The sequence below is a fragment of the Myzus persicae genome, unplaced genomic scaffold (assembly GCF_001856785.1).
Source record: "Myzus persicae strain clone G006 unplaced genomic scaffold, MPER_G0061.0, whole genome shotgun sequence".
Lineage (NCBI taxonomy): Eukaryota > Metazoa > Arthropoda > Insecta > Hemiptera > Aphididae > Myzus > Myzus persicae.
Genome location: NW_019101697.1, coordinates 265,908 through 292,448, shown reverse-complemented (window position 1 = coordinate 292,448; position 26,541 = coordinate 265,908). Strand labels below are relative to the sequence as shown.

Sequence of the window (26,541 nt, the reverse complement as noted above, 5' to 3'; positions counted from 1 at the left end):
ATTTAAAAATTATTACTTGTTATTTTTAGTATCTAGGTACTTAAATATGTATTTGATTAGGGTAAAATCTATTTAAAAAGCAAATATTATGCATACTTAAAATCATATTTTATCTACAAATTATATTATATTATAATTTGTTCATATTTCCTAATCTACGAGTAAACAATCTGAACGTAAATATTTTTATGGAAAATAATGTTCATAATAATCTAATATATATTTTATATTTAATATTTATTATTTGCATTTAAATTATGTCATTGTTGATTTTAATTCGAAATGTTATAATATTATCATCTTCTTATGCATGTACGTATGTATTTTTAACAAAATATTTTAAAAATCTGAAATCAAAAAGTGTTTAATTTTAAAAGTTAAACGGATTTATAGTCTATTCATTCACCAACTTGTTATAAATAATAATGTCATAAACCTAAATTTATTGATCGAAATATATTGACGTGCATTTATCATACCATGTATTTACACTATGTTATATGTTAAATATGGTTAAAAATTTGAGTAGATCAATTTTGTTTATCTTACATAGTTGATCATATCGAGAGATCAATTTTCTTTTTTTTTAAATTGCACTAACAACAAAAAAAGATTTTTTATTCTTATTATTATACTGCATTCAAGAGCATAGATAATAAAACAGTCATATAACAATTAAGATGAAGTTAATTAAATTTTAAATTACTTAAATTTAAAGTATATTTTTGTAAATTGTATTGTAATTTAATTTCCAAACTTGATACACAGCTCAAATCAGCAATGAGAATCATAGGGGGAACATTAAAAACTAGCCCTTTAAAATGGCTCCCAGTACTTAGCAATATAGCTCTTCCTAAGATCCGAAGAGAACAAGATCTCATCTGGGAATGGACTGAGATAAGCAATAACAAGAACCTTCCGATACACGTAGATGTAAGACTAAATGTGGATAGACTACGTCTTAAGTCACGCAAACCACCCTGGAAAACCGCAGAGATGCTATTACTGGAAAACACAGGGGGGAAATACCAAATGGCTTGAGGATTGGATGGCGAAGAACCATGATGGACAAAACATTGTTACCAACCCAACTTCCAAGCAACCAGGCTTCGATCTGCCTAGACAAATTTGGGTGACCCTAAATCGCATTAGAACCGGTCATGGAAGATGTAACCACATGATGTACAAATTGAATTACACACTACTCCTTCATGTGACTGTGGAAATGATATGCAAACAATTTCCCATATAGCAACTGAATGCCCGTCCCGTGCATTCAAAGGCACTATAAATGATATCCATACAGCTAACATGGATGTGATTGATTGGATACGAAATCTGGACATGAATCTATAGCCCATAGTTCCAAATTCATCTCAGCTATAATAGTTACCATCTGTCATATTAGGCATATTATTATATTATTATTATTATTTTTATCCTATTAAATATAGTTTTGTTATTATTTACATGTTTAAATTTGTTGCTCTACTTTGTCATACGAAATATATATTTAATTACCAAAATATACGATATTATATTCTAATTCAAAATTATATTTCATCACCATTATTTTTAACAATTATAAATTATTATATAATATGCTCAATGCTGTTAAGTATAAAAATTATATTTAATATTATTTTACAAAATTATAATTATAATAAGATTTGAATACAAATCTTAATACAGATTTTATAGTTTCATGCGTATTTTTATATTTTATTTCATGTGTAATTACGTAAGTAATTTGGTGATTTATATAAAGCCTATGTTTTTTATAATTGTTAATTTATAGTTTCAAGAAAATATTATTTACTCATAATTATTTATGAAATAAAAATTAAAACATTTAATAGCTTAGGTATTTATATTTTAAGCAAAATAATAACTTTTTTGTTTGAATTAATTTAATCGTTAGCACTCGGTTAGTTAAGTCTGTTAAAGACTTTATCTTTATTTTATGGAGGAAAAAATCACTGTAAAAAATAACGTTCTGGATATTATATCTTTTACCACGGAGCAAAACCGGCCATCTGAGTTCCAATTTGTATTCAACAAGTATTCAGACGCTATAAGTCTTTTTTTTCTTTCTACGTTTCATTAGTGTCTCGCTACTCTTGTTGGATATTCAGACAGTAAAGAAAAATAACTTATTCCGAACACATGTCGTGTGTCTGAAGTCCGAAATCGAATTTTTTATTAAAACAATTTGGACACTGGGACTAAGGGCCTAGATCATTCAGGATTTCATAGTTTTGTTGGCCCAACAAAACTCGTTAGTTTTGTCATAAATTTTTCTCCTGACACCATTTTTAGCCGTTATACATAAAACACACGTTCTAAATACACTGCAGAATGCGTGAAATCGACCATTTCGTCATGGAATGAAGTTTTATACATATGGAATACTCATTGGACGCACATGTGTTCAGATACATCGCGTGCCTTTATTTTATTTTATTGTATTTAAGACAAACGCGCGTATCCTATACGACTATACATTCGTCGTACACATAATATTATAAACGTGTACAATAAATAATAAATCAGCCATTGTTGTACGTCGCGCCAAGCAGTCTAGTCCTACGGTCGTTTGTGTTTGTGACCCTTTTGACCTTTATGGCCCACAACCAATATAGGAGATGGTTTTTTCTCACTATTACTTAATCTTGACAATGTAATCGCAACCCGGTCATCGGGGATGATTTTCGAAGAACATATCGTTATAGGAAAAGGTCACGGTCAAAATGCCTTTTATTTTGACGGTCTTATGTTATTGAGGCATTTCTTGGTACTGTATTCAATGTTAGAATAACAGTAAAGAAAGAGTTTCAAATTGAGTATACCAGCTGAATTTTTATTGTTGAATAATATTATGATGTATCCAACTGGAATATATATCTACATATATCCATTTATTATCTATGTACCTACCTAACTTTCATAGTTAATATGGACGTTGAAATACATTATACAACATTTTTAATTTTTAAAATAATATAAAACTTATTTTAAATGTATAATTAACATTTTTTGAAAAAAAAATACCCATTGCAGTTTAAAGTTCATACCATTTTAAATCATTAAAATAATAGGTACCTATATAGACTACATAATATAGACAATAGTTATTGTAATAAACTCGATATTTGAAAAATATTTTTTTTATGTTGGTTACTCAACATTTTATTAGTGTAAAAAAAACTACATTAATATATTTAATACACTTTGACAATTATTAATAATTTCGGTAATATTTAACTAAAGATTCTATGTTTAACATATTTATTGTTTTTGTTTATTGTATATATAAATACCTATATAATGTGATGATTCGTGTTATTACTATATACAGAGCAATATGTAATCATCAATGTTTGTAAAACAACCGTCAATCAAGTGTAAAATTAAATGTTCTACCTTCGGCATTTCAAAGGCTTAAGAATTTATTTAAAAAATGATACACAATGGATTCCTCAAACGATATAACGACACTAGGTAGTGAAAAAATTACTCATGGGTTCTTCAAGATAAGAATCGATATGGACCACTGACATAAGAAAAAAAACAATAGACTACTTCCAAATTCTTTAAATACGTAGTCGGTTTGTTTTTGAATGACTAGGGAATGAAAACATGTTCTCTTCGTTAGTGATTCAAGTATTGTCCATTGCGACTACCACATTGAAACCTTCAAATATATTCCCCATTAAATAATTTGTTTAGTCCATTTTTTTTATTCCGTTAACATTTTGTTATATTTTTAAAGCGTAAACTTGCAATGGAATTTCGTTAATACTTTAAGTACTATCTTTATTTTAATAATACAAATCTACGACTCTACTGTCTTCTTTTAACTTATATGTTAGGTACCGTTTATATTTATTAATGCTGATTTGTGTATCAGCCATACGAAATAAATAAATAATTCTACGGTTATACGTGCATTAACTTTTGTTAGATGAAATTCATAGAAATCAATCGTTCGATGTTTTTTCCTGCGATATTAAGAAAAAAAAAGTATCTAGTATAGTTATTTGAAAGTATTTGTTGCCATTGGGTATAAAAAAACATATTGTCACTTTTTAAAAACCTCACATTGAAAAAGCCATAAGTTAAATTTGTCCGAAGTAGCAAAGCAGATACAACGGTGTCGGGTATAATGCAAAATGTAGACTTCCATTAATTTTAATTTAAGCACTATAAATCTTAGCAGATATATAAATAAATGCAAGGGGGTTTTTTTAGTTTGCTTCTATAATTATGACTTTATGAGTCCTCATTTTTTACTCGTTTAAGCGAATAAAATATAAGTTATGTTACAATGTTTTTTATAAGTACAATTTAAAAATCCCAAGCAATTTTAACATTCAAATAAACTAGTTTAATAAGCAGATATGTTTTTTATTAAATAATGTGTAATATGGAGAACTAATTTAGGTAAAGTTCGGGACAAATAACAATTATTTATTTATTTTTTTTAATTAATTTTTTATCCCTTTGGTTGAAAAACTATGCAATAATAGGTAGTAGATACATTACGTTAAATTGGAAGTCATATAACAATAAACAAAAAAATTAAAAAATTATTTAAATGATTTATTTTTTAAATAATTAATTAATTTAATAACTAATGTAAGCACTTCAAGATGAATTTAATACCTATTGGATAATTTTAGCAAAATTAATTTAAGATTGTTCCTCAAATTTAGTTTTTATGACTGAATTTCCATGGCATTTATAAACATTTAGATGCTATTAGGATATGAGACCGTAGTTGTGGGGTCCTAACTCCTAAGCCCAAATTTCAAGTATTGTCATTTGTCGAGAAATACTTTTTGCACGTACGCCGATTAGCATTGTATAAATAGTAGTTTGGATAGTATCAATAACTGGTGGGAAATAAATATTTTTTAACAAGGTTGAAACATAATACACGGAATTTTATATGGGTTAAAACAAAATATTTCCCCTTTTTTCTTTATATTTACGAGTTTACTACTGACATCATAAATTTGAAAGAACGTTACACGCGAATAGCGTATTTTTTACTTTGTATCCGAAATCTACTTTATAATGAATGGACGGAGGATTTCGCTCCTTGGCTACGAATAATAAAGAACTAACGAACTGCATATTAATGTGGGTGAAGGGTGTATATTATGATGAAAAGTATTTGAAACAGTGCAAAATACTTGAGCATTATGCTAAATACACTTAGCCACGAAGATATTATGAAAACACATTTTGGTCTAACCTAACCAACGACCGGATGCTTGCAATATTTGGTTCCACACCCGTTAACCGTCACTCACCTGTCCTTGCCGGCTGCCCATTGTTTCAAGCAATTACAACTGGCTCGGATTTATTTAATTATATTTGTCCGGACCAACGAGCCTTTTGTAGTTCTACTATGAATACTTGCTCGCCCTAATGAGATTTACACTGCCTATCGACAAATCAATTCCGGTCGAGTAAATGCTTTCGTTGGTTTTGATATTTATTATTTATATATAATAATAAAATGCAACGGGTGTATTCAGGTGTACTGTAATTTCTTGCAATTAAATGCTCGGTATTACTTGAATGTTTGCTAATTCCTATATATTATTATAAGTACGCATTTGCGAAATTCAATAATATATTAAGTTTAATAGATAGTAGCTTACACAAATATAACACATATTGAACCTAGTATAGTAAATATTCCATCCCATTAAATGTATTTGTCTATTTATTAAAAATGATTAGTATAGGTTCTAACCACTAACCAGTATAGGTTGGGTTAGGTTAGTAACTACTTCAAAGTTAAGTAAGATGTTTGATAACTCTTATTTTGTGTTATTGTTTCATTAATAATAAATGGAGATAATGATAATGATACCTTTATATTGTACCTGTTGTAAACTATTATGACTTTTACATATTTATAACTAAATATTATAATTATTATTTCTATAGCTATGAATATGACAATATACCTTTTATTTTATTATAATATTTAACTATAGAGTATAAACTGTTAACCTATAGGCTATAACCATAACTATGTCCAAGTAGATAAGTAGTTATACAATAATTCTAGGATACATGAAAAATAATTATTATTCAATTCAAATATGGAGTCTTCAATTTTTAATATACATATATTGTCTAGTCTAATTTTATTTAAATACCTATTTAAAAGTGTAGGTAACAAATAACATCCATTTTTAATTAATCTAGTAGGTTCTGGATTTGTATTCAACTGTATAAGCAAGAAAAAGTTATACTATACTAATATACTAAAAATGACGGGTTATAACTTATAATAACTTTTGATAGTTTCTAGTTACTGGTCCCGTTGACCGTTAGTAAAACGCATTATGAGTGTAGGGCTCGCACCGTTGAGACGAGCAGCTGTAGAATATAATATATATAATAATATTACGATTAAGGTTCAATGGCAGAACACTAGCATGCATAATTTTATCAAATTATCACTTCAACATTCATGCAATGCACAAAATCATCGATCAATATATGGACTATTTGCTTTGATGGATGGGTCGTGGGTACATCGAGTAGTGAGTTTTTTCTCATCTATCGTTTCCGTGAAAGGGCGGATGTTATATTGCTATTTTAATCCAGACGATTCCATCAGGGACTGCTGCTGCAATAGTGTATACATCCGCACATACTATATAGGGAGGCGAACGATTCGATTTACATGTTATTGTATTTTATCCGAATTAATTAAAACGATATTCGTCGGGCAGTGTGCGCGTCGTGTACACCATAATATATAGGGGCGGCACCGGCTTCTGCTGGGGTGAGTTTTGAACCGACCCTGCGGCCAAACATCCCCTTATCCTTTTTTTTTTTTTGATGTACACTATGCCCCCGCTGTCATGATGACGACCCTCGCAGGATAAACACGGACGTCTTGGATTCCATCTCCTGACGATAATTATAAAGGCGGCATAATTGAGTCGTTACATTATGACTCCCCGAGCAATCCCAACCGGCACAATGGTACTCTTAACGCGGACGTTCAACGTTTATACGACTTATATTCGCTCGCCCACTCACCTGCTTCTCTTCCCAATGGAAACCCACTGTTTTCCGTTGATTCGATTTGAAATTGCGGCACTCGTAAACAAAACTTATTAAATATATAGGTAAATAAATTGTTGTGTTTTTTATGATTTATGCATAATGTTTAAATTTCCAAGTCTTAATATTTTTATCTTGAAACCACGTAGAACTTATTTTATACTATAAAAGTATAAAACCATATCTAAAGTATGCATTATATTACTGTTAATATTTACGTATAATTTTTATTTTATAATGTATTAAAGTAAACAAACTTATAAGTTGTATTATTGTTTTAAACAAATATTTACATATAAGTTATGAACTATTAAAAGTTTTAAGTGACTGTTGTCTTCAGTTTTTTCGAATAAATTACTTTTACATTTAAATCTTCCATTCTTATACCTAGTCATAATATTAAAAAAATTTAAGACCAACATTTAGGTAGATACACATAAACAATAAACATAAATACAATATGTGGATAAAAAAAAACATTATCTAGAGTTAATGTATTTAAAAAATAAATATTTTGTCAATTGAAATAAACTTTATGTTCAAATAAACCATAAAGATGTTTCTTGGAAGTACGAACGATTAGTTTTCTGATGTTAGTCATATAATAGAAAATGTGGGTGTAGTATTCTTTAAAGTCAAGCAGACTCCTCAAATTAAATATACTGTGTCCATACTCCATATATATATATATAAATTTATTCAAACATTTAAATTTAAACATAATTATAACCACATCAATTGTATACCATTAAATATGCATTTTAATTATTGTTTTTTATGAATGTTAAACTAATTTTCAAGGCATCAAAATGATAACCATTAAAATTTAAATAATTCAATTTAATACTCAAAAACCTTTTTTATTATTATCTGCGAACTCGATTTTAGTAATATTATAATGGTTACATAATATGTGAATTTATATTCTTATATTTTACAATTATAAAATATGTGTTATTTTTTCTTCTCTATAAGTATATAAATCCTTTTCGTATCAAATAATTTTTACCATAGTTACTAATAGCTGATAGTTATTCATAACCAGTTTAGATACATACATTTACCCGTTCGCCGTAGTTTATTCATCTTAATATTATGATAAGGTGTAGTATAATTTATCAAAGATTTACAATCAGAGATATCATGAAATATAATATGATATTGAAAACTTGAAGTTTCGCTGTATGAAATACTATTATATTATAGGTAGGTACTATCATTTATTATGAGAACTATACACAACAAACACTGCAGTATAATATCCAAGACGTCTTCTATTACAATAATACTACATGGGATGATTATAATTCGTGTTTACACCGTTCTTGTATAGTTGGACCACACCTGAAGTCCTCCTCATATCCTCACTCGAATACACATACTTCTTACATATTAATTGGTCACGCAGACTTAGCAATTAATAACCCTCAAAGGTGTCGAGATTTATTGCTTTAGACTTGCCAAAAATTAAAACCATAATAATTATTATAAAAAGTATGTTCTATAAAAATATGTTTATTTCAATAAAAAAGAAATCTGATATTACTATATGTAGGACCCTTGTTTTGTATTTTTTGATAAATGTAGTAATATATATTATATATATTTGTATTTGTATGGATTATGATATGAATTTAAATTTAAAACCAAAGAAATCAAGTTTATTTCTTTTCATAAGTTTTTATGTCACTTAATTTTATAATTTATGAAATAAAGATTTTTTGCTATAGCTAACATCAATATTTTTGTTTGTTTCAGGTGAGTTTCATACAATATTTTCTCGTTATAAGCAGTAAGTTATAAAAAAGTTAAGTTCTACTTATGTGTCTGATTTATAAAACAAACAATCACTATAAAAAATATTGTTTTTTTTAATATCTATTATTTTATCATTGGGAATATATTAAATGAGAGTATGTAGGTACCTAGATATTTGTTTTGAACATATTTATGAAAATCATAAATTAATTTTTTATTTACGACAAAAAAACATCATAATATAAATATTTAGTTAATTGGTTCGAAAATGTCCACAGCTATACACTGCACGTCATTAGAATTTTTAATCCAAAAAAGTTTTGTATAACAATGAGAGATATTTTAATAATTAATTTAAAAACCTAAATTGTTATATTATTTATTCTATTGAAGAAAAAAACGGTTAATTAACATTTTTATCACATTTTTTCTTGGAATTTTAAAATAAAAATAAATAAATGATATAAAATAAACTAATATTTATGTAAGTTACCAATATTGCATTATTTTCATTTGAATAAAAAATGTATACTTTTTACTTTGTAGTATTAATTTTTTATAATTATTACTATTAAACTGAGTTGCAGAACTCGAGGTGGCTTCATTTGAATTTTATTTTTGAATCTTATTAATCGACATCGGATTGTAAAATATAATTTTTTAAATACGAATGCATTCTAGTTTATGTATTTTGTGTAAGTATGTTTGTATAATATTGTGGTTTTATAATGACAATCATTTAAGGAAGCATTTTGTCACTTCACTTCCTCATGTTTTCACGCCATCATTAGACATTAATAGGTACATTAAGACTGAAAATGTTACAACCAAAATAGGTTTTATTACAAAATATCATGAATTCTTCTTGGAAATTTAATTTTCTGGTTCAAAAATACTTATATTCTAATTAAATATTATAACATACCACTTAGTATTATGAGATTAGTTTTAAAAGAGTTAAACGGACTTAACATAATTGGGGATATTCATGTATTTGAGTGAATAGTTGTAGTTTTACAGTTGTAAAATAAAAAAAATCTTAAAGAAAAAGAAAAAATAATTTAATAAACATTTTTTGAAATAGTTTTTTGTCATAACAATTATATTTTAAATAGAGATCTTATGAATAACAATTTGAACGGTACAATTGTATCTACAAATTGTATAGTAATTACAGTAAGGGTGAAAGTTTCAAGTGTATTTTAAATTTAAAAACTAGTATATAAATTAAAATATAAGTGAATTTCAATATCTCGGAAAAAAATACATTTATATTAATATTATTAACTACGTATTTATTTTATTTTTATATTAAGTAGGAATTTAAATATGTGCCATAATTTGTATAATGCATACAATTGTGTCGATCATTCCATTATTTAAATATTCTATAAACAAAAAGTTACATTTCGGATATTGTTGTTGTAAAAAAGTCGATCTAAATTCATCAATATATTATATATTTAAATCTTATACAACATAAGAGGGTACATGCAGACCACAGTTTTATTTACACAATTTGACGTAGATCTCGTTTGTCCATATACATACACTTTGTGTGGTAACGTATTCTTTACAAAAGAGGGTCATTTACTCGTAGGCGCTCACATACTTGAAAATCGAATGTGCGGTATCAACATCTGTCGAAATCCCGATTTGGAGTGCACGTCATACAACAATGAACACTCAATGATATCGGTCAAGTGCGAATGCAGGCTCGGGCGTTATGCTAATGAGAACGAGAAGCACCTGTATGATGTCGCTGATAATTTAGAGCATATACCGGAAAATAGGCATCAGACCCCGGGGGTGGTTAGTACTCGGTCGGTAATCGCACCCCGAGCGTTTATCAGACTTTTCAATTAACGGCCTTTGACCATTTTGTCTGCCTCGGGATCCGCAGTTGAACCCCCTCAGGGATGACTCGTAATTGACACATCATTCCATGTTACTCCATGAAATAAATCCAGTCGCAAACTCACATTTTTTTTCAAAGTATCCGTATTGGTTTAACTTGCAATCATTGTCACGCTTAGACGTTCCGTTTTAGTAAACAACTACCTATAGTCTGTATATTAATACCAATATAATGTTGATTAACAGTTTTAAAAACAAATATTATAATTTATAAGATGTATTATATTATTTGTATTTTCCAATTTACCGTTAAAAAAAAAAAAAACAGTATAGGTTAAATAAGGTTAGATATGGTTAGATATTCTAAAATTAACATTTTCGGCTATGGATAAACGAGTAATAAAAATTGTTTAAATTTAATTTTAATTTTAATTATAGAACACCTTGAATAGTGTAATATAATGCATTTTAATTAGATTTATAGAATAGATAATTTTAAATTGTGAACATTTACTATGCACATAGTACCTATAATATATACAATAATATTCACTATAGGTACATATATTATTTAAAGACGAAATGTTTGTAACCATTTTAACTTGCACTTACTACCAATTCGTAAGTTAAAAACATGATTCGATTTGTTTTCATACTTACATACAAGTAGACTCAATAGCTTGCGTTAACTTAGAAGGGGTGGCAAATAAACATTTCTTCGTTCTTATTTCTTATACACATACAAAAGGGAAAATATTTCTCCCGGCAACTAATTTCACCCTCGAATGGGCTCTGAAATCCATAAAAATCTTTTTACACGCGTCGATGTTTCCGACCACACACAGTAGTTCACCATGACCTCCATCACTTCCTCCCCTTTTCTCATATATGCCGAAAACAACTTTCCACCACTCTTATACATGTATATATAATATATATACAGTGTATAATCTAATAATGTGCAGTATACTTGGGGTCTGCCATTGCCCAGTGGATATTGTAATGAAAAAACCGCCCGAGACGAATTAGCCACATAAATCAACAAACTGCAATAATTTATTAAACTTGGAGTACTTTAAAAATAACATAGTAAGACGTAAGAAGTATTGTGCAATACATCACTTATAAATATAAAAACAAATTCATAATATTTAAATGCAGTCTAATGCTTCATAAATATATAATATGGATTCCTGATCTATATTATTACAGAAAAACAGCCAATATTTATTTGTGGTTGTAGATTATAAAAACTACTCGATCAATTTTAGCGACAATATTTCAGACATTTTTTATACAGACACTTAACTGTGGACCGATTTGTGGCGCTAATAAACATCTTTCAAAATATTTTTGTTGATCATGTGCAATGTAAACTATTTACGAATAATATCAACAATTAACATATTTTTAAATTATTAATTACCTCGGGCAGGGTACACCTACAGCTCATGAAGTATTATTATACTTCAATCCAATAAATACACCAAGCGTTGTACCTTAGGTGGATTGCCCACCGGCCACCTTGGTCGGATTTGTCCACAAAGCAAGATTACACTGATACCATCACGCTCGTTAACTGAGGTACTTACTCCAAAACCAAAATTCACATAGTGCTGTATTTTAAAATTGTTCATTTTTCTCAGGGTGAATATAGCTAACACACTTAGAAAATTAATAATTTGTTGGTAGATACTTATACAGTCATAAGTATTTGATATTTAACCACCCAGGTAACTAAGCAGAATGATTTATAACTCAACTGTTTAAAAAGTAAATATTACGAGAATAAACTAGAAGAGTAGACTGTAGTAAAAGCGATTTTATTAATCTCGATGACTTATTATCTATATTGGATTATTGGCTATATTATAATTTATAAGTAGCTCTGATTTGTTTACTTATTTATAACAAAAAAATATATATAGTCATATAGTAGTTAAATGATTTTTAAAGGTAATATTAATTCATACTTTTTTTTTAATAAAAACTACATCAATTTTCTGTAATAAATCATTTTTATTTATTTTCGAAGTTCATGTTTTTTAAAGTTCATAATATTATACATTAAAGTAAACATATCTAAATTCTTATTTTCAACGTCAAAAATAAAACAGATTCAAAGTTATTAGATTGTCATGGCAGCAGGTGGTGATGTATGGAAGATATTCTGAGACTTCTTGAATGGATTGCAAGAAAAGTTTTATTTTCTATAAAAAAAGTATTTTTAATATTCCCAAGAGCAAAAAATTTCAGGCTTGTGTTTTCTCGATTCTAAAATTGAACATTTTATACCTATGCTTTTACAAATATATGAAACTATCAAGGGACTAATTATTAACATATGGTATTTATAAGAACTTCTGCATTAAAAATATATATAGGTTGTAAACTACTAATGCATAAAAATAATTTTATACAATATTGAGTGTAAATTTAATATCCATTATTTTGGTATCAAATAATATTGTTATATTTTTGATAATTTATCGTAAGCAGTACAGTCTTGAGAGTTATTTATGAATTGAATATGGTTTTATTTTTAAAAAATATCCCCATTTTAAAAACAGTTTTGTTCACTAGAAAACTTTTTAGTTTTTCGTACTTTTGAGTTATATTGTAATTGTAATTTGTTATCGACTTTTAATCTTCGTCAAGTGGTATTCTATTGTCCACTAGCTGTCTGAAAGTTACGGAATTTTAATTGAAAAAATATATTAATATCCCCCGTTCATAAAGTGTCAAATGAAGTTTCTGACGAATACCAAGTTGACAAATAGCCCAATAACATTGTCTGTCTTGTTCCCGGAACCAAAATGCAATGGAGGACGTTTTATCGAGGTTTCAGAGGGGCTCCAAAAGTCAAAACTTTTTTTTTATTTCTTCCTAGAGCATTTGTTGTTTTTCGGCCTCTGTTCTATAACACTGTGTATAGGATATTGTCATTAATCAGGATCACTGCAGATGTCATAATAGGTCCTAAAAAGAGAAGGAGTGAAGATAGAATGAAATCGACAAAAAAGCTACATTCTCTGTTTCCTCAATGGAAGTTAGCCAAGCCGGTGTCTCAAAATAGATATATTAGGACTTTTTCTGTATCCCAAGCGCCTTCACCCAATGTTTTTAGCGACCACCGTAGACAACAACAGGCAGTACACTGCCAAATAATTAATAATGACCATCCTTTGTAATGTTTGCTAAGATAAGGTTTTCAAGATGATGTATGTACCTACTTGTACAAATACGTTATACGTCATAATTACATCTGGAACTATAGTAATATTTTAGACGTGACCTATATAAAATAAAAAAATAAAAAAATTTTTATTGATAAAATTTTTTAAATTAATAACATGTACTATGAATTTAATCATACATCTAGGTAGGACTAAATATTACCAAAATTCATAAGTTATATATTTAGGTTTTTAAAAATATTTTTTTTTTTTATTTGTTGGCTTTTGAAAATTTGTCATTTAAAAAAAACGGGTTGTCATAATACTTTCATCATTTACCAATATACAGTTTTAGCCTGATTTATTGAGTGTGTCTAAACATATATATGAAGTTTATTTTTTAGTTAGGTACAGTAAAAAATTATAAATACAATATTATTACTATAGGTGTAATATTTTACTCAGTATACAATTTGTAATATAAATTTAAAACTATATACTACCGAAGTTTGAGAATTCAGTACATAAAATGTATTTTATATTTGTTCACAATGTCTGTATATATGTATGGTACGTGTCTATAAAATCTTGAGTATCCGTTGCAAAAGAACTAACATTCCCTGAAACAATAAACTTAAATTAGGTACCCGCTTTTTGTATACTGGTACTTTGAACTGTGTTTTACAATATCTTTACTCTTTAGTTAGTTTTGTTTATATATGTATATAAAAACCTTTCGTTACTTTCAGTACTAAAATTAATAAAATATTGCTCCACTGGAGTTCTTTGAATATTACCTCCGGATGAAAAAGAACGTCTATTTTCTCTACCAAACTTTGCGCATATTGTTTTACAAAATTATAGCCAGAACTTTGCTGATACATCACACAATATTTAACATGAAAACTTTTACTTTTTTCATGTTGTTGAATTTTGTTTTATTAAATAGCCTGGTTCAAGGGGCGCACAGTGGTTAGCGTACTTAATTGCTATTACTGTTGACCTTTTTCTTTTCAACACTAAAGTTTATCTCTGCTCTTTCCAATTTTACAAAAAAAATTATATTGACACGATAAAAATTCAATTCCATTTAATAATTCAACTATTGTCTGATAAATAAATATATATGTAAATATTTTATTTAAAAAAATCTTTATCTAGACGAATGTTAAATATTATAAAAGTTATTACATATTTACACATTTCTACATTTCTAATGTGTACGAATCAGACTCAAAGTATCTTTATCAAGTATTTTCAAAAGTTATTTTCGTTTAATACATTTTCTATGTCCCTACGTGTAATATTGTGTAGTCGTGACGACATCTATACAGCAATATTTTGATTTGTGTGACAATAATCTGTTTCTTTGCCTCCGGCATGTATTCGTATGTTCTTCCTATATATGTAAGTAGGTATGTTGGCTGTCTTGTGCCAAAGAAGTGAGTTTCCGCTTCACAAGTTTGTCACCACTCCATCCATCTGTCTACCTTACCTGTTCGCGCGTATCGTTATGCAACCCACTCGATGTGAATTTTTTCTACGGCCGTTTTCAGTCATAGATATTCGTATAATAGTACGGATACTGGATAGTATAGTATTACTGCACTTTACTGTTCTACAATACTTACAGTCATAATAATAATAATAATAATAATAATAATAATACTAAAATATTGATTTCTACGGTTAAGTTTCATAACCAGTACCTAACGGCGGTTACAAACGTACATCCATAATTCATTTGTATACGTGGGTGTGGGTGCTGTGGACACATAGACCTACCTATATATGCAGTCACAGTGACTATTATAATATAATGTATACAATATACATACTTTGGAAAGTACTTGATAAAAACGGATTCTTTCAATGATTATAAACTATTATTTCGACACTCGTCCCCGATATCGCACGTTTCTCGTGCCCGACTTTTAGTCTTAACAGTACTCATAGTTTTTCATTTTTCAATCACTAAATCTATTCTCAACTTCTCGAGTACTTAAATTACCTGTATGGTTAAGTTCATCAGTAACAATTATAATAATGGTTAAGAATAGTCTAAACTTAAGATAATATTCTATATATTTGTTACTTTGTTGTCACTTACTATAGTTGCTATGCTGAACTTTAAATTGATTGTTTTACAAATAATTCCGTGTTATTAACAACATTTTAATCATTTTTGAAGAAGCTATTTAACGATTTTAAATTCATTGATATTATATTTTTAGTAAGATAAACAAGACACTTCTTTCAACCAATGTCTTGTTTATTATTTTGACATATCTATAGGCTTTGCCAAAAGTAATATTTTACGTCGTTTTCGAGACACCTTAAGATTACAAATTTAACTTTCTTTAAAAAAAATGTTGAATAAAAATCCAATAAATTACAACATTTATATGTCATGGGGATTTTGAAATACGAGTACATATTTATTATTTCATTTTTTTTTTTAAGACTAAATTCCATAAAATAAATTACTGCTAATATATATTATTAAATATACCTAATATCTTAGTGTCTTTTTTGTTAACACACGAAAATTCACCTTTATTAAAATATAAAATAGTATAATCGAATTGATAGTTTAGTTTTAGTTAGAACACAAAATGTTAATATTATATTAAAGGTACATACAATTAGATGATATGAGTATTATATTACAGTATAATATGCACTTGTTAGTCTAGTGTAATCATATGGAAGTATAATATGACAGTTACCAAAATAATAGTTGTCGTAGGTAATAGACAATAGAAAAAACAACATAAACGGTAATAATGATATTATAATATTATGTTATAGTATATTTATATGTAAATGTCCTTGCTTACTGACAAATGTACATTTTAACGTATGCAGTTTTATAATGCATCATAATGTGAAATTCGAGTTATTTTAATTTATGTATTTATTGATTTTTTTAATTGTGTGTTTGTTGACTTAGGTGTTGATATTTTATGAAATATTTTTTTCGATATACTGTTAAATGTTTTCATTTATCCTAGCTTACAAATCTTGATAGAAGATAAATTCATATTAATAGTAAGAACATATTATTTGAGAATCATTTTATTATAATTTTAGAGTGTAAAATTGCTTTATGGTTTTAATAATAATTCTCATAAACATTTATTGTAATATAGGAATTGTGTTTTCAAAGTCAGTTGAATTGAGATCATTTTATTTTAAATTACAAATAAAAGTTCTAAATAAATATTATGATCATTAGTCGTTGTCGGATGTCTTAAAATACTTGATTTAAAATTATTCTCGATTTTATACTTACTTGGGTTTTATAAGTCATTAACACAAAGTGTTATAATATTAACATTTCAAAGCCTTCGTTCTTCTCAGTAGTTAGTTACTAAAAAGTGTTTATAAAAAAATAAATTTAAAGTTTGTATTCAAGAAAACGAAATCTAATAACCGTGTGAATTACTTAAATGGTGATTTCCCTTTTTATTGTAGGCATGGGCCGTAAAATTATCTGACAAAAATCACAAATCATATTAAACACCAGCAAACTTTCTTACTATATTATACATGCACGACATCGCTTAGATTTTTCTTTATTTATACACATTTAAAATTTATCGGGACCGTACGGCTCTTTTGACTCTTCTATTACTATCATTATATCCGATCACGTTGGCTTGGCTGTCACTAAGAAATTCAATTACATGGAAGATTTAATACCGAGCAATTAGCCTAAGACATTATTGACGTCTGTATGGTCTAGAAAATACGTAGGTACAGACCCGCACGGATTCCGCTTCCGATCGCTTGTTATTGTACCTGTAGGTCACTCTGTTTCATTCCATCTGGCTACTCCTATAATAATATAATATGTATAGATACCTACATTTACACGTGTGCGCGCACGCACTCTCACAATCACGCTTTTTCAGTATACAATAATGTATAATGTGGTATAATAATAATTCCAGAGGCTTTTTAGATCCGATCTGAAATCCTTCCTCTGCATTTCGATTTAATTAGTTAATTGACCATGATTTCGTGGTATTTTAATCCGCCTCTGACTAATAGTGGTCATTCGTAGTATACCTGTAGGCCATACGTGTCGTAACTGTCCAGTGTTCCACCGCCGCAGTCGTCCGCCCATGATTTACACACGTATGGTTCCGGATTATCGGCGATGCACACACGTCAGACAGCACAGCATTTTGAGTAGGTGATAATACATAATTACTGATTTTGCATTTTTAATTTTCATTATACACATTTTACAATCCAGTCATTATTTCGATGAACGATTATTAGTGTAATAGGTACTCACGCACTTAATGTGCGAGTGTTAACGGATGTCGGGTTCGTTCACAAAGTAGGTAGGTAGATATTTACGTTTTTTTTTAAAGTGTATCTCGCATAGTATTGACATGTAAAATCGATACCAGTTTCATTAATTATATGTGTACATTACAATAAATTTACATGTACCAGATTATGTTTGTTTAAGCTTCATCTATTCGTTCTGATTTGTTTGATATTTTCTTGAGTGGGATATTGATGATGATAATAATATTTAAAGCATAAAGAATAAAGATAAAATATAAATTTATAATGCACATAATACGTTTAATATGTGTTAACGGTTCCGACTATCCGAGCCGACCTCAGTTTAGTGTACCTACTCCAGTATACCATTCATAATTACTTCAGAAAAACTCGGAGAATAACATTCTAATAATAAATTCTTTGGTTTAAAAGAAAAACTGTTAGACGTTTGTAATGTTCCTCGTGTTTATTTATAAGTTATACCTCAATAATTGGTGTAATAATATTATTATGTATGGCCAACCCAATAAATACTGAACGTTTTAAACGTAATATATAGTTTTTATTTTATTACATAGGTATTAAAAACGATTATATTTTATTAGTAGTTTTTCGATCGTGAATAAAATTTAAATATTTCTTTAAGATGATATAATTTTAATGTTATAACTTTTCTTACTAGTTGGTAATTATTGTAGTATATTCCTACTTATTCTTGTATGAATATGGTGGTATATTGTGAATTACCGGAACTCTTTAAACCTTAACCCTCACAGTTTCATTCACTAACCGACCCTAAATATCATGTCTATATATAGAGAGTATATTAATATGTGACAAACGCTTGACTTTTTTTCATCATCTTTCATCTGTCGTCATTCTTCATAAATGTTTTATTCCTTTGAGTAGTATCCGAATGTTTAAATTTTATTATACATCCGCTTGTTACATCAATATTAAAATGTATTTATGGTCAGTAATAAACAAATTGTCTCATAAAAATAATGCGTTACCTACAGAAAATTTTTGATGCTATATAATTTATTTTTGATATTACAAGTTTTACAAATAGCCAAGAATAAAATATAAAGCTAAAATAAAAAAACTAACTTATATACCTTGGTTAAGTAAGGCTTACGAATATTCTATATGCAAATAAGTTGTCATGTTCCGACAGTTAAAGACTAAGTAAAGCCATAAATGTTAAATTGGGTTGTTTTTTATTTTATTATTATATTATATCATTGAGTTATCATTGGTTTTTGGTGCAGTATTTTAAAATTTAATTAACATCATTCATTTTTGGGGAATTTAACATTTTACACTTCTCACTTATTAGTATGACTTTAATAATTATGAATTGTGATAAAATATTTAATGAACATGTAAAAAAATATTTAGAGATACATACTTTAAAATAATTAATGAATTTAAGTATAGTTAAAACAATTAATAATAATGTGTTTAATTAAATTTAAAAAAAATTGTTTCACACTTTTATTATTTTAAATCGAAATAGTTACTAATGGTTAATACTACAACATTTAATTATAACAATAATATTTATAACTTTATATTATAACTAACCTCGAATAGACTGATGACTACATATAATATTGTTTTTCTACAAGCCTCTGGATCAAAGATGAACATTTTTTTCATTTTTAATATGCTTGAGGGATTATTTAAGTTTTACGTAAAAGTAAAAACTCAACAAAAATTGTTAGAAGTTTCTTTATAATGATTATACCACCAAGAGGTGTAACAAACCATAAACGTGAGTCGAAAATTAACGAGCAAACGAAGGTGAATTTGTCAAGAAGTCGGGACTTTATAAAATGTGAATTCACAATCATTACTATAACCATAAAAGCAACTTCATACAATTAAAACAATTGGCCTTTTAAGGGTAAAGATTATTAAGGTTTGAGTTTATAATATATTACCAACATAAATCAGTTTTTAAATAAAAATAATTTCAATTGTATTACTTCCAAATGATTTAAATGTAGGTACCTACCAAGTCATAACTCATCATATCAACACGCTGCTGCATACATCAATCATAATAATATAATATATTAATTAGCAATAAATATACCTACAAGCAAGTTAAAATAGTACACGATACAATCGCATTTAATGACTTGTTGAAAAGTAATGTTAATATTAAAATTTATGTTATACAAATATAGACACTATTATTACAGATAAAGCAAAACTTTGTGCTATAAAAATATTGGAATTATTATAATGATTTGTATATTTTCAGAGAAAACTGATATTATGAAGTAGGTACAAAAAAATTGTTTTAAAATCTTTTTAGATTTTTCGATCTTATTTTTGGAATCATTGGGATTCGGTTTTTTGGTATATTAATCAAATTTAAAACACTTAGAATAGTATATAAACGTATACAATTATACATACGTATACACGTACCTACCTCGCATGTACCTACAACTATGCATAATGTACTAGTGTGTAGGTCCTATACATAGTGTTACACTATGCGTTCATAATGATGATGGTATCTCAAAAGAAAAATGAATAATGTTTAATGAATGTAATAATAATATTTTTTTATGATTGCAGCTTGTAACTGCAATGAACATGCAAAACGATGTCGGTTCGACATGGAGCTGTACAAACTGTCAGGTCGGGTGAGCGGTGGCGTGTGCCTTAAGTGTAGACACTTCACGGCTGGCAGATACTGTCATTACTGCAAGGAGGGATACTACAGGGATCCTACTAAGCCCATAACACATCGAAAGGCTTGTAAAGGTAGGTAATTATTTTTTCTCTGCTTTAGATGTAAAAATACAGCGATAACATAGGGATAGGTTACAATAATAATAGTGAACAAACAAATGAAACCATGACTCAAATTATAAGTAAAAGAGCAACTCATTTAACGTCTTTCGTATAATTTAAAATGTTAGTACTATATTCGCGTTCATTTAAAATTGTTTTATTTAATAAGTATACACCTTGAAAATACTTCAAAACGCATATTTTATAAGTGCCATACTGACATAGGTTAGGTTATAGGTACATGTTCATATACAGCTTTGAAAAAAATACATATTCCTAAATAATATTACCTATAGTGCATTTATACTTAATAGATTCATCATAATTCCCTCTTATTGTCTGTGAAAAAAACATTTTTTTTTATACTTTAATGAAAACCTGTGTTATAAAATTCTTTACAAACGATGATCATTTTTTAATTTAACACCATGTTTTTTGTCGTGTTAATTTTATTTATTATTTTTTTAATATAATATATACGAGTGTCAACGTGATGATATTTCGTTACAGAGGACTGTTGGTTGTTCGTATGTGATGTGTGCTATTTTGGGTCAGCAGAATGGTTTATTTATGCAGACATCCCTTTGTGATAAAAAAAAAATGTAATATGATATTAATAATAAAGAAAAGAAAATTGAAAAATCGTGAGGATTTAAAGATACCGGGCATATAATATGCTGATGGTATAGTGAGATCCTCGCTTATGATTCACGAACACGGGTGAAGCGTTATCAATAAACCGGCTATGTGTTGTTCGGGTAAAAAAACGACCGGGGGGTTACATTATTGCCCAAACGTGACTTATGGTGTGAGATTAAGAGGCTAACATCTAACGATGATAGGGGATCAAAGTAATCGAATGACACGAGAAAACAGGCAATAAACGAGACAATTAAAATGGTGTTTTGCATACGAATTAAAACATATTACAAAGTATTAAATCAAATCGATATATTATTCATACCAGGCACGTAATATTTTTATTTTTTGAAAGTGAAAAAAGAATATAAATTTGCCTTCTCTATTATATAATTTATTATTATTAAAATCTACTTAAAAATAATTGTCAAATCAAATTGGCAGTATGTGGTACACTGTAATTGGTGCATCTGTTGTAAAAAAATTATTTTTACTAATTCAAATGTTGTTTGTCATATCAATGACACAAATTAGTACTGTATACCTTTTGTGATTTAACTATTCAAAATACACTATGCACAACCATGTGTTCATAGATTCAAGTGTATAAGTATAAACCTAAATACCTAACATAAATTATAACTTATAAGAAATAATTCTATTCATTTAAATGGGAATGAAACATTCAACTTTTTTAAAAGATGGTCTTGGAACGTGTTTTGAACATTTTAATTTAAACACATATCGAAGAGAGATAATTTACCCAACCACAATATACTAATAAAACGATAAATATAAGTGTAGACATCGTAATTAGCATATAAATCTATAGACATAAATTATTCTACTACACTTTATTTGCCTTTTGAAATATTTTTTGCAATTGAGAATGTACAACTTAACACACAATTTTTATCCTATTTCTTGAGGATTTCTTAAATTATTGTTATCACAAGTTTGCTAATCTATTCAACAAAGTAATAAAAAATATTCCAACATTTACGGTTTTTTAATAGATGATATTTTGCAGATTGAATTTTATTTTGTGATCGAAAATTATAACTTAATAATTAGAAAAACGAATTTTTCACACATACATGTATTCGTAGTATCTATATTATGTAAGTACTTCAGTTATGTTTAACATAAACAATTTTATGACTTAAATATATCTGTAGGCTTTGTTATACATAATTACTAAGTTTAAACATTGAAAGCTTAATGGTAGAAGACTTCTTAAAGTTTGATTATTAATAATGTATTCACACAACCCCTTAACCTTTGCCATTTTGAGCCTCTGAGGTGAGTCCTTCCGTAATTATACACGGATTATTTGATTAAAATTTAAATGAAGACCTACGAGATGATAATTAATTTTGGCTTTTGATATATTCCCCTGTTAATCAAATTCAGTAAAAGGTTATATTATACCTCACAATCCCATGGCAGCTGCTAAACTGCAAATCTTAAACTTTATTATATTACACTATTTTTGTGTTTATAATTATTTACATTAGGAGTTATATTATAGTGCATCTATATTTTATACTTAAATTTTAATGATGCCTCAAAGAATATATTTTGGATGCTTCATATTTTTTATCTTTTCTATTACTTCATATTATTTAGTATTATTAATGCGATCATTTCGTGTTATACGTTTTATATCAGCTAACTAAAATACATAATTAATATTTTGTGTGATCTATATAGTCTATTTTTAAAAAAATATTAAGATTTTTAAGATTATAATAAACACATTTTTTATATTTTATAAAATATAACACGAGCCTATATCCAAATCTTTAAAAACTCGTTTTATCCTCAAACGAATAAACAAGTTTTAAATCTAACGCAAACTCATACTTAAATATATGTTTTATATATTCATAAATCTTAACACTTATTAACCCAATTATACATTATATTATTTTAAACTATGTTCTATACAGTACTCTAGTACGATATACTACGCAATACCTACATGAAATAATATTAAATTAAAAATCATGCATTTTTCAATTGCCTAAAATATTGTTGTAATATATTATTACAGATTAAGAACAAATAGGTTTAATTCAGTAATAAACTAGGTAATTACTAATATATTATTGTTTTAAATTTCAAAATAAATCGATAAAAGATATAATACGGCTAGTTTCGGCTCCTTGGATTATCATCCTCTCAACTAAACATTTACTTTTCATGCAAACACGGAAATACGGTTTTACTTCGGAAGTTAAGACAAAACGGATATTGCGTAGCATAAAACAAACGAATTGTCAATCGCCGTGTCTTTTTAACGAAAAACAAACTTATTTCTGGGACCTCCAGAGAATTCGTTCATAGCTCGTAAAATCCTTTCGGCGCATACGATAATACAGTTTTTAGAATCCGAAGCGATTTATTTCAACCGGATACATCTGACTGGACCGGGAATGAGACCAAACTGGACGATATTTACCGTAGCCTGGGGCAAAGGTTAGACAAATTGATCCGTTTCCAGTAAAAACGGATTACACCCCTACACCCTAACAGTCTCGCCGCTCCCATCCACGCACCCGAACGCCCTGCATGAACGGGCTTCTTTATCTCGGGGGGCTTGGCCATTGGACGAGTCAAAGTTGTCTACCTCCCGTCCTAAGTCCTAACTCAACACACAGGGTGCGTGTGATGTATACAATCGTTAGACTATTGATGTGAGGAGGGCTAGCGACTCTGATGGATGTGTGTAAAAAGGCCCCCGTGACTAATGGACTTCTGCGTGGAAACAGCCATAATGCAAGGTGCTTAAAAATGGAAAGGGATAAGTTTCTCGCTGCCCTCTCACTCGTTTTTTTTTCGAGTGGGTCTCTTGTCTGCGAGTCCCGGTAAACCTATGTCATATAAATAATTTAAGTGTTACAAAGTCTTAAGTATCCATAGATTTTTTTTAAATAAAAATAAATTATAATGGAGGTCGAATTTCAAGGCTCTAAGTAACATATAATACTTTTAATACTGTTATAAATAAAATTAAAATAGCAAATTTGTATTTGTATAACTACAATACCACAGTTTAATTCATCAAATGTTTTAATGTAAGTGATAAGACAAAATACCTGGTTGGGCAATAATGGCCGGTATACCTCCCTAGTCTATTACAAATATTTTAAGCACTTTATTTTAAATGAATTGGTTAACTTATTACTAAGAACACTATAGTGATATTAATTACTACCAACAATAAATTATTAGGTAGTTATGTAAATTATTATTTTAGAGTTTCGCTTGTGTTTTCATAAGGAACTCGATTTATAGTTTGAGGTACCTACTCTTTATGTTTGTTTTGTTTAGTTCGACGTTTTGACTGTGCAATGATTCCATGACTATCTTCAAAGTTATGTTCACTTAGACTGCCGTTGGTGAACTAGATTAATAATTAAATTGAAAACTTTTATTCAGCTATTAAAGTAATTTGTATACAATTTCTAAAAAATAAACGGGACTTAATGTTTATTTCATTTTTATTCTCGGTTATAAAATTCTGCTATATATTTAATAACATGTATTACCTATAAAAAATTAATTTGCACTACCGAAGATAACATTAAAATGTAAATTCCTTATAAAATCATATATTTTTAATCAACAATAATAACTCAATAAAAATAAGTATTACAATTTACAAATATTCTATGATAGAAATACTCTCTGTTGATCTATTTACCACTGTCATGGTCAAATGGTAATAGGCATAATAAGTTTGATGTACAGAAACATATTACAAACAAAACATTTATAACAGACATTTTATATTCTTAAAACGTACCTGAGTCAAACGGTTTTTGAATAAAAAGCATGCGTATGTGTTGTTATTCAAACCGAGCGTACTAATATGCAGAATATTTTTTTTTATTTCCAATGCGACAATGCACACTCACATATTGTGTGTGTGTGTTCGTATGATTTACCTACCTATATACCTATATGGCTGTATACAACACTGTTTTAATCGCGTTATGATTAATGTTTTATTATTATTATACATACACACTTTGCTTTTGTTGTACAAACGATCTGCCAGCAGTTACTTGATTTTAAATATTTTATTTCTTATTATTACAAACGTTGGCTGCGCTATATTGCCTAGGGCAAGTGGAGTCGGCTTTATTATACTATAGGGTAAACGATTCTGTTTTATTATTTTTACAATCTTTTTTCGGCAGACACGCTAAATGTGCAATATTATATGGTAATTCGCAAATCGTATCCTCCGGTCGAATAATTCGTGATTGACTGTTGAAAATAATATAGGTAGATATGTAATATAAAGTTTGATATAAAACAGTGAGCAATTTTTTTCAAACAGACATTATTATTCAACGCGTTAGAAACCTTCCTATGTAATATATGCGTACATCAATATGGAGTTCACCCTGTACCATGTGGTCGAGTCTGTATTTTTATTTTATATTTTATACCTCAGTGTGGGCAACACAAAGGCACCGCCGCCGCTGCTTCGCTCGTATAATGTACCTAACATAATATTATATTATATTATATTATAATATTATGTACACAATTATATGTTTAACGTGTGTGTACGCCAAAACTGATAACACCTACGATTTAGCCTGCAGGAACAGTAGTTATAACGTACGATATTCCCTCTTGTATTCTCGGCTGCTGACCAAAACCCGTTTTTATCTGGAGCAATAATTATAGTCACTATACGTTAACATCGTCATTAGCAATAAACCACTGGTCATTATTATTTTCCTTTGCTTTCCATACACGTGATATGGTTTTTCGAAAAACTCGATTCATATCCATATAATATATGTATAAGTGCATATTATATATGTAGTATGTACACGTTCTATTGTCGCGGGCTTGACTAATTAAACACATG

The 26,541-nt window shown here is 28.2% G+C and overlaps 1 protein-coding gene across 1 annotated transcript in view; it reads left to right on the top strand.

Moving 5' to 3' along the window:
* Nucleotides 1-26,541, top strand: part of LOC111030159 (netrin-B-like) — a 71,323-nt gene that overhangs the window by 20,595 nt on the left and 24,187 nt on the right. The window contains exon 2 of the mRNA XM_022309534.1: nucleotides 20,790-20,978. Coding sequence (XP_022165226.1) covers nucleotides 20,790-20,978 — 189 coding nt within the window. The remainder of the gene's footprint in view (nucleotides 1-20,789; nucleotides 20,979-26,541) is intronic.